The following is a 10,492-nucleotide window of genomic DNA, read 5'->3' on the forward strand; positions in this document are numbered from 1 at the left end:
AAAAAGAAGCTGTTTTGCTGTTTTATTGATTATAAAAAAGCTTATGATTGCATTGATAGAAGTAGGCTTTGGTATAAGTTTATAAAATTGGGAATCGACGGTAAAATTTTGTCCATTGTTCGATCTATGTATAGCGAGGTGAAACTTTGTGTAAAACACCTGGGAACATTGTCAGATTTTTTCAACAGTAACCTTGGCTTATTTCAAGGGGAGATAACCTCTCCGATATTTTTCTCACTTTTCTTGAACGATATTGAAATGCATTTGCAAGAAAATATAAATGACGGCATTACTGTCGACCAAATTTCAATATATCTACTGTTATTTGCAGACGATGCTGTTATTGTTTCAGAGACAAAGGATGGTTTGCAGAACTCTTTAAATAGTTTATATTCATATTGTCGCAAATGGAACCTCACGGTTAACATTGATAAAACTAAGGTTATGGTGTTTAGGAAAGGTGGTAGGTTGGGCAATAATGATAAATGGTTGTATAATAATCAGGAAGTTGAAATTGTGGGTTCTTTTAATTATCTAGGTGTTGTTTTTACCAGTGGCGGTTCTTTTATTCAAGCTGCCAAAACACTTGCAGGAAAGGGGTTGCGATCACTGCACGCACTTATGGGGCTGGTTCGTAATATTACAGTTCCAATTAATATCATGTTTAATCTCTTCGACTCTTATGTGTTATCTGTTTTAAACTACGGCTCTGAAGTGTGGGGTTATATGAATGCGGAAGTCTCAGAGAGAGTACATAAGAAATTTTGTAAATGGGTGTTAAATGTTAAACAATCCACTAACACTTTGGCCTTGTATGGAGAGTTGGGTAGGTTCCCATTGTACATAGAACGTCATATTAGAATGGTGAAATACTTTTTAAAGCTCCACTCAGTAAAGCAAGAAAACTGTATTTTAAATGCTATATTACTTGATCAAATTTATAATGTAGATAACAACGTGTCAACCAAGAGCTGGGTGTCAAGAGTTCGTGACATCCTTCAATCATCTGGTCTTAATGAAGTATGGCTTTATCCTGGTTCTGTGAAAATTGAATGTTTTGTGCCTGTGCTTCGGAGTAGACTTCGAGATATTTATATTAGTAATTGGAGATCTGGGTTAGATCTATCCTCTGCTCTAGATGTATACCGTGAAATTAAAACTAGTTTTGAACAATCAGCGTATCTCAGTCTGGTAGAAAATACAAAATATAGAAATGTATTGGCTAAATTACGTCTTTCTTCGCATAAATTAAATATAGAGATAGGTCGACATAATAAAATTCCTAGACATGAAAGAAAATGTACATTGTGTATTTTAAATGATATTGAGGACGAATTCCACTTTGTTCTTAAATGCCCTGTGTATGCAGACCTTAGACGCCAGTATATTCCTAAGTACTTTTATACTCATATTAGTTTGATGAAATATATTTTATTGATGCAAAGTAGTAATAAAATACTCATTAGAAAATTAGCAATGTATTGTGATAAGGCGTTCAAACTTCGTGATTCGTTGATATAAAGTATGTGTCATGGATGTTTTCTATCTTATTTTTGATAGGGTAAAAACTCATATTGGGTTGGTGTATTGTCCTTATGTTTTGTTATTTCAGTACATGTTTGCATCATTTTCCTGGTCCTTACGATGTAATCAAATATACTTTCATTACCCATTATACGCAGTCATATGCGGCTATATACATAACCAATGCATGATTACTGTTTGATAAATCTTAAATAATGTCCGACAGTATGTAATATTCAATTAAAAATTATATCATATGATATTAATTCATTCTCACATGTATATCCCAGAAACAATCAAATCAAATGTATTTAGCGTATAATATGCTATGTGTTAAAATTGTTGCATGCCATATATATATATGTGTGTTTTTTGCTATTATGACGATAAGCTTGTAATGCTTAAGTCTAATAAATATTCTGTTCTGTTCTGTTCCTTAAACTAATGCTCCATGGTCTGACACCAAAGCATTCTCAAGTGATTGCACGGATTATGCGTTCATAAGACTGTTGACCGTAAACTTGACCGACATACATATACCTAAACATATGGGTTTTCTAAGGGTAAAGGTCAATCTACCACTACAGTTTCATGATCATAGGTTCAAGCATCACCAAGTTTTTGTGCAGACAAAGTTTTCACAAGTCTGTTGAACGCGACCTTAACCTACATCACCTAATGGCCTATCTTCCAAGATTCAATGGTATAAAACGTTGGCTTTTTACCTTCACCTTCGAACTACTAACCCCAGACTATTAATGTGTCCATAGGAGTCGTAAGAACACGGATGCCCCCATATGTCGCGTTTGTCACAAAAGCAAGGATCCTTCCCAATAAATGTGCAATATCACTTCAATAAAATTCCGCCAAAAGTTCTTGACCTTTGATGAAATAGCTATGATCGCCAGAAGTCCAGGAATGCCATTTTTGGAGCAAAATCAGGTCAGTTTTCATGTCTAGATGGGTTTTTTTTTGGCCAAAACAACAATTATGTCATTTACCGGTCAAGGGCGACGTGCCTACTTACTTTCACATCCAAGGCGGTTTAAAAATTGAATACATCGTTTCACATGGAGACGAAGTCGATGAACAGCCCGTTGTGACTAATCAACAAACAGCCCGTTGTGACTAATCAACAACATTTATTGTATACAGAATGCAACTTTATGAGAAGTCATTTTTTCGGCAGTTCTCTTATTGAAAAAACATCCAGCAAGACCAGTAAATTCACATCCAATAATTTATTCCAAAGAATACAGGAATTTACAAAGCAAGGTATTAAATCTAAAACTCCAAGACCGATGTTAGTGTCAAGGGGCAGAATAAAACACAGTAATGGCTTGTTAGTCTTCCATTTCTTGAAAGTTTAAAGCGGACAGTGGCACACAGTATGAAGACTCCAATGCACGGTGAAAATGAAATTAATACAATGATACACAATAGACACCTATGATGTATATAATATATACAATAACAGTTACACGGTATGAGTACTAAGGACTGTGCATACATGATAAAACATTGCATAAATGAAACATATAGCAAACAAGCTTATCAAATAATCTAGTGAAAAATACTTAACAACACTGAAAAACACTGCGTAAACAATGAAGAGCACTTATGATTTGGTACATCGAGCTGAACAGTATTAAATTCCTAACAAACGTGTTAATCAATATTTGGACAAACTAACTGTGAGACTATTTCCATAGATATTTTTTTTAATTTAATTCATTATTAATTTTTAATTTGCCTCAATACAACAAAAATTCACAAATTGCCTGAAAATGTCTAACATCACATTCTTAAACCCAGTACTTGATTACAACACCTATTCCACATTTGCAACACCGTGCATTTCAATAACAACATGATGACACTTCCTAGTCCGTACGCACTATGCCACTGCCTGCAGCCTGGAAGTGGGCATTAAGATGGCAACAGTTAATTGTTGAACTCAAGTCCAACACCGATCTTGCGGCCTCCAGCGTTCAATCCATCCAGGAGTGTGGACAGGGTAAGCTTCACTCCTGTAAAACAAATAAACATTGGGTCCACAAGGGTAAGGTTCTATGTTACATTATTTTTCAATGGCTACTATAAACTTTCCTTATAAAATACTTCAAAGAAAAAATGTGAATTGTGCTGATCTGATGATGTTAAATGATCTCATAACAGTTGAACCAATACCAAAGTGCCTAAAAAAGGCATGATTTTATCTTATCATTGAAATTATTCATCAGTGATGTCACTTGTTCACATGATGGAGACAAGAGAAGTTCATACCAGGTCTGATGTTCTGTGAGTATCCAAGTCCCAGCTGTCCTTTGTTGTTGACTTTAGCCTGAAAAACACACAAGTCATACAGGTGATGACAAAAGGGTCACCTACAATGTCGTTCTTATAAAAGGCTTTTAAGCATAAGTTTGAATGCAAGCTTGTTTTGCATTCAACATAATAGTATTTGCAACTCTAATTTCATGTCACAAGCATTGGACGTGAGAGTAATATATCAACAAGAACTGAAAAATAGAGTAAAGACAATACTAGAAATACATAAATGATAATCCAGACAAGAGGGCAATGCTCGACAGATATCATCTGTGGACAACTTACATTGATGGCAGAGTTCCTATCAAGAGCATACTTGGCAGCAAGGCCAAGAGAGGTGGCGTTTGTTCCCTGTGTCCAGGACATCTGGATGCCGAGGTCAAGGTCAGAATTCACCCTGTTGTGGATGGAGCTCTGGAACTCCTGAAGGTCATTTCTGCAATAAGATTTTACACTTAGTTCTGTATTTATTCAATTTACAAAAGTTGAAGGATTAAATGATAAAGAAGTCATTATAGCAATTTCCATCAAAATATTACAAAGGTTCATTCACCCAAGATAGCATATATCAGTATTTTCATAAAATAGTCCATAAACATTTTTCTTTGATTAAAATGAATACAAGTAAAGCTGAAGTAAAACTTACACATTAGCATTGATGGCTAGATCACCAGCGGTGTAGCCGAGGCCAAAGTTATTCTTTGTCAGCTTGCTCTTACTGGTGTCAAATGCCATCTGGTATCCTGCCAACCAGTTGTTGTACCTGAAAGAAAATACAGCAACATTAAAAAAATGAAAAAGATCAACTTATGTTAATTACTGAAAAGTTAAATAAGGAACATTGTTTAACATCTCTGTGTATAACATTACAAAACATTACATTATTACCTGCTTTTCCAATTAAATATAACTGTCAACAAGACTTTTGATGTGTTTAAATTGGCAGGCCAGTTTTTGTACGAAGACTAATTGACCACAGAAGAGGTTGATTAAAAGACTGTGACAAGGGAGTATTCATAAGATTGGCAAGATTCTTTCCAATGTTCACTACTGATGTTGTTTACATTGACAATATATTAGTGAAATATTCTAGGGAGCATTTGGATATAAATAAGCTACCCAAGAACGAGGGCTCCATTGATTGTTGGTCCAGCAAAGTTGAAGTCACAGTCTCCAGTAAAGTTCACATAGTCGTTCTTGTATCCAGTTTTCACCTGTCCACTCTTCTTTCTGCAATGTCAATTGATTTGCTACATTATTAGTATGTACGAACTAATTACTTAAGTATAAGATTGCAAACATTTTATACAATTGTTTTTTAATGAAATAAAAACAACAACAATACATTTAGTTTCAATAATTTGATGACTGAACAATCTTTGTAGCATCTAAATGAAAAGTCTTTAATAGTTATTATCTAGCTGCATGATATGGAAGCAGACATACGAAGTTTGTGGCTCAAATGCTGTATCAAAGGTGAGTTTAAATCCCTTTGCTAGTTGATCTTCAATGGTAACTTCAGTGGACAGCTTATTTTCTGTGGTCCAGGTCTCCTTAAAAGTCAAACCTAAAAGCCAAGAAATGAATAACGTCTTATTTCCTGCTGGTCAACAGTTTTTATAGTAAAGACTTGAAATATATCAAATTTACATATGTAACAAAATGTGTAATTTTTTTAATACAGAGTAAAACATTAATTTCATTGCTTGTTAGGAAAATTTTATTAGTTTAAGAAAATATTTTCTGCCCTGTCAATTAAACTTGAACCCATTTCTAAATCTAACCAAATTTCACCACTCACTAAAGTTGGACTTTGAATGAACCAGTCGAAATTGTAACAGGTAATGCTTGGCATCAAACATTTTTACTCTACCTCATAATGTCATGAATTTTAGCAAGCACAATTGTGACCACCGAGCTTGCAGAACATTACTTCAACACAGCAGTCACCTGTTGTTGTTTTTTTAATTTTGCAAGTCTCCAAGGTTAGTGTGAATTTTTTGTTAATTTCAGTTAGGCTTTATCCCCTGTACATAGTTCCCCTTGTTTATGAAGATATTTGTATGATTAGCAATATAAACTGTGTACATACCATACTCATTATATTTATATTCTGTATTAAGTTCTCCCGAGATTCTATCAGTTTCTTTGCTGTGGCTTCCCTTAGTTGTGAACTTGACACCACTGTCGGTTTTGGTTGTAACTTCTAGTTTGTGGAATCCAAAATCTGAAATAAGTTGCATTGAAGTTAAGCCATATTCATGATATTTATAAACAAAAAAATACATGAGATTGAATGGCAAAGATAAAGATTTCCTTCATTAAACATCTATTACTACATGACTGATACACTGAATGTGATTGTAGCAATGGTAAATTCCAGGAAAGGACTTAGGGGTTTATTTGGAATCGAGCAAAATTCTTTCTATTTCTAATCATTATAATTAGACCAACGCACAAATGCAAGTAAAATGCTTATGGAGGCAGCCAATATCTTTATTTGCTAACAAAAATCTTTCTAATTAAACATGGGAGTTTGTACATACTAAATCCCTTGGAGAACAGGTCTCTTGCTGATTTTCCAAGGTCAGCATATGTTGGAGGTGCCATTGTGTACCTAAAATCAATCAGATAAAATTATTAAAACAAGATTGGTCAAAATTTAAAAATAAGAAATATTACAATTGGCCAAATAGGTCAAAAGCAAGTGTCTTAGTTTCATTGTTAGAATGATTTATAACAACTTATTAAATCTGTTACATTTCAGGAGATTTGACATTTTTTAAAGTGTTTTCATTGTTTTGCGCTTAAGTTACACATTCAATGTAATTTAATAGGCACATTTTTGTGCACATTCATGCACATGTTGTTAAAGCCTCAGATTGTTTGCTTTGTAAAAGATATTAGGCCTAAAAAAAAAATTGTTTGGTTAGGGTTACATCCTTAAAAAAAATAGGTAGGGTAGGTAGGCTTTTTATTTATTTTTTTTATTAGGTTTTATATAAGAATATAATTTTCATCATTGGAGAATGGTGTTAAAGCTATCTTCTGTACAAGCATTTAAGGTTTAATCTTAATATTAAAAAGCAATTAAAAAAAATTTTTTTTTTTTTTTAGTTTTTCAATTATTTTTTTCAAACTGACTATAAAAACAGTAGGGTCGGCGCCTATTCCGTAGGTAGGGTCGGGTAACCCGAACCAAATGTATTTTTTTTTTAGGCCCTATCATAATTCAATTATATACAGTACAGTGCTCCAGCTGGCCAGTTTTTTAAGGCCAATCCACTCCTGCCCCTTTTCTTATTGCCATGCCCACTTTAAACTGGGTAGAGCCTTTTCCCAATTGTTCTATTATCGCCTTCTATCCCCTTTTTATTATTGGTATCTTCACTTTAGACCAAGGGACCTTTAAACTGCTGTCATGATTTAGACATATTGCACAATAATGATAGTATTGTTTCCCCTACCCTAGTTTATTCAACACGGCATCAATACCATTCTACCCCTTTCTGCCCAAAAAAGTGCCATGCTGCCCTTTCTTCTTCCCATGTGCCTTGTCATTGTTATATGACAACTTATTGGGTTTAAATGTAATGAGCAGACAAACAGATTGGTAATTGGACATGTTTTTCAAAAAACTCCTAAAATATCACATTTTAAATCATAGTTTTACTAGATCAGACAATAATTGTCAGATTGGTAATTGGACAAGTTTTACAAACAACTCCTAAAATATCACATTTTTAATCATAGTTTTACTAGATCAGACAATGATTGTCAGATCGGTAATTGGACAAGTTTAACAAGCCTCTTAAAAGGCTAATGAAGCCACTTTGACACAGCCTGATGACGCAGCTTGATTTTGACTGCTTCCAGTGCTTCAGCCTACAACTTCGACTTCATAATCAGTACAAGAGTAATATTTTTTTCTGGCTGAATCAACAATTTGACGAATATTATTCGAAAAGTGTAGTTAATCGATCCAGCGTCCACTGTCATTACTGACTCCTGAGACCGTCAAATTCACTCGAAATAAACTAGTAATTATGTACTATTTGTCAATGTCATTGATAAATGTGAGTTCTAAACGGTATGGTTCGATAGAAAATAGTCAAAACAAAATGAAATATTGCTATAAAGTGATACATTCAATGACAAAACCATAATTACCACAGAGAAAGCTTCGTCCACTTTTGTTTTAGCCAAGGTCACCGGATCTGTGCAGGTTCTACAAAATGACTTTCAGAGAGCATACTACGCCGCATTGATCAAAGAGGACAGACAACAGTTTAACAGTTAATAAGTACAGTATCGGTGTATTTACAAGATACAAGAATCTTTATTTAAAGTCGGGTATGTGTTAACAAGAATCATTAGCTCAATGAGCTATTTTCCGACATTTTACAAAAAAAGTCTGTTTAAAAAGTCGTGTTTGGAATAAAGGACTGTTAAAATTCCATTATGTTGAAAGAAATTCCTTTATGATTTTAAAGGCCTAGTTTTAGGAATGTTTGGTATGACAATCCCCTGCTGTGCATCTCCTGCTTATTGCACTGATGTCACAGAAGGGACCATTTTCCTGTGTATTTGTTTATTGGCTCAGGGACATTTAGGGTCCATTTCTATTACAAAATCTCCAAGATCGGAGATCTGATAAGACAATTAGATTAAGATCAATACACAGAGGTTGTGGTTTTTGTTGTTGTTGTTTTTTTGGGGGGTCTCTTATAGAAGAAATAAACTAGGCCTGTAACAAAGATGCTGTGCACAGAATACGCATGTTCAAACCCTTGAAATCGGTAAGGTTTTTTTTATTGCTATAAATATTGTGTCTTTAATTAGTGCAAGATACAAGATACAAGCAAAACAATCACGTCGGATACAGTATACATTAATTACAGCACTAGCTAGCAGGGCTATTTTCCGACAAAATGCAAATTAAATACGACATCAATAATGCAACACAGAACATGGAAGATTGTAGATGCATAAAAATAAGATTAAATTCAAATAGCAAAATCAGGAGCGTAGCTAGGGCCAATTTGGGATTACGCAGATCGATGCCTGACAGCATATCAGCCGCTTCATCACCTACCCCCCTTCGGGTTTTATTTCAAATTCGGAGGTTTTAGTATGACAAAAGCTTCGACCTGTAAAAATTTCATCGCAACTGCGTATTTGCTTGCAGTCAGCTACGCGCCTAAAAATATAAAAAAAGTCATAAAATTATATCATAGTTATAGTAAATGATTATAAATAAATTGGTTTTCAATAGATAGAATATTTTGAAGAAGAAAGAATCTTAAAAACTGTCTTTCTTGACTAGAAAACGGTGTTGATGAAAACAATGCTAACAAAATTATTCAGACGTTACTTAGAGTATATGCTTATGTTTGAGTTTAACATTGAACAAAGATAGTTTGAACTTACATCTAAAAATGCAAATAATATTTATACGAGGGCTGTCCGAAAAGTTTTGAGACTGTGTTTATAGAATAAAAAGTTAAAAAACGATCTTCAAATAACTTCAGCACAATGAATATGAATATATTGTAGATCTTTCCTAAAAATTTCAGAGAAATACGACGAATGTTGGATAAATGGAAAGTACTTTCTTATTACTATATATAGCAGCCCACGGATCGGTTTGCATTAAAAACCGGATTGCGAAAAAAAGCAATCCAAAGCATATATGGCACTGGATACATACATAAATCTGAGGAAACGGTGACAAATGAACATAATAATGCACTTCTAATTTATAGAATAAAATTAAGTCTGAGTCAATAACCAACTAGTATTACTCCCAGATCAAATTTAGGATAGATATAGGGTTGAGTATGCTAAAAACTACAAACATTGAATTATGAGACACGGGGTTTTAAGCATAAGGTAGCTATAGCTAAGAATTTTACACATACACAATAACGCCAAAGCACAACAACATTAAATTTAGAGCAATTTCATGCAGATTAAATAGTGTCTTTAGGCCATGAACGTAGAAACGTTTCTAGACTTTCAGTTCTTGAATTAAACTACATGTTGTACTTATACATTTGTCAATATCAAGACACATTTTCCCGAATTTCAGGACTTAACGACGCCATTATAAGCAACAAAAAGTACTGATTTAGAGGTTTAACTACATACGTTCCTTGCACATCATGGTTTTCAAAAGAGAAAAAATGATATTTTTATTTTTATTGAAGAGCGCACCTGTTGCGTTATTCTCGTGTTAAGTACGGCTGGAATCTTTAAACGAAGGATAGGCGCCGTTTTGCTCGATTTTAGTAAGATATTCGTTAAGGTGGCTCACCAATGTCTTTTAGGCAAGTTGAGAAGTACGGCGTGCACGAGTATATCTCCTGGACTGGACTACATGACTCAGTTCATTCTTCTGATAGTTATCCATCAAATTGCAACACCCAAATATAGATTTTTAATACCATAACGGACCTATAGAAAATGAAAATAAAAAATACCATCGCAATGGGCGTGGACTTAGTTTTTGATACAAATTGTAAATTTATACTACATAAGGAATCATTCTTCCCGAGAACAACAAGGCCCTTGAACGCACTGCCAGCTTAACTTGTTGCAGCCAATAACACCGATGATGTTAGGGCTGGGCTGCCTG

General features: G+C 34.1%; 1 protein-coding gene across 1 annotated transcript; it reads right to left on the minus strand.

Moving 5' to 3' along the window:
* Positions 1-2,750: 2,750 nt before the first annotated feature.
* On the minus strand, positions 2,751-8,131 carry LOC128223235 (voltage-dependent anion-selective channel protein 2-like). Its single transcript, XM_052932529.1, has 9 exons — positions 8,026-8,131; positions 6,402-6,472; positions 5,948-6,082; positions 5,302-5,422; positions 4,975-5,085; positions 4,502-4,618; positions 4,141-4,291; positions 3,811-3,868; positions 2,751-3,554 (listed from the first exon to the last, which is right to left on the minus strand). The coding sequence occupies exons 2-9, from the start codon at positions 6,463-6,465 to the stop codon at positions 3,469-3,471; spliced, it is 843 nt and encodes a 280-aa protein (XP_052788489.1). The 5' UTR covers positions 6,466-6,472; positions 8,026-8,131; the 3' UTR covers positions 2,751-3,468.
* Positions 8,132-10,492: the final 2,361 nt, after the last annotated feature.

Source organism: Mya arenaria, chromosome 2 (assembly GCF_026914265.1).
Source record: "Mya arenaria isolate MELC-2E11 chromosome 2, ASM2691426v1".
NCBI classification, from domain to species: Eukaryota; Metazoa; Mollusca; class Bivalvia; order Myida; family Myidae; genus Mya; species Mya arenaria.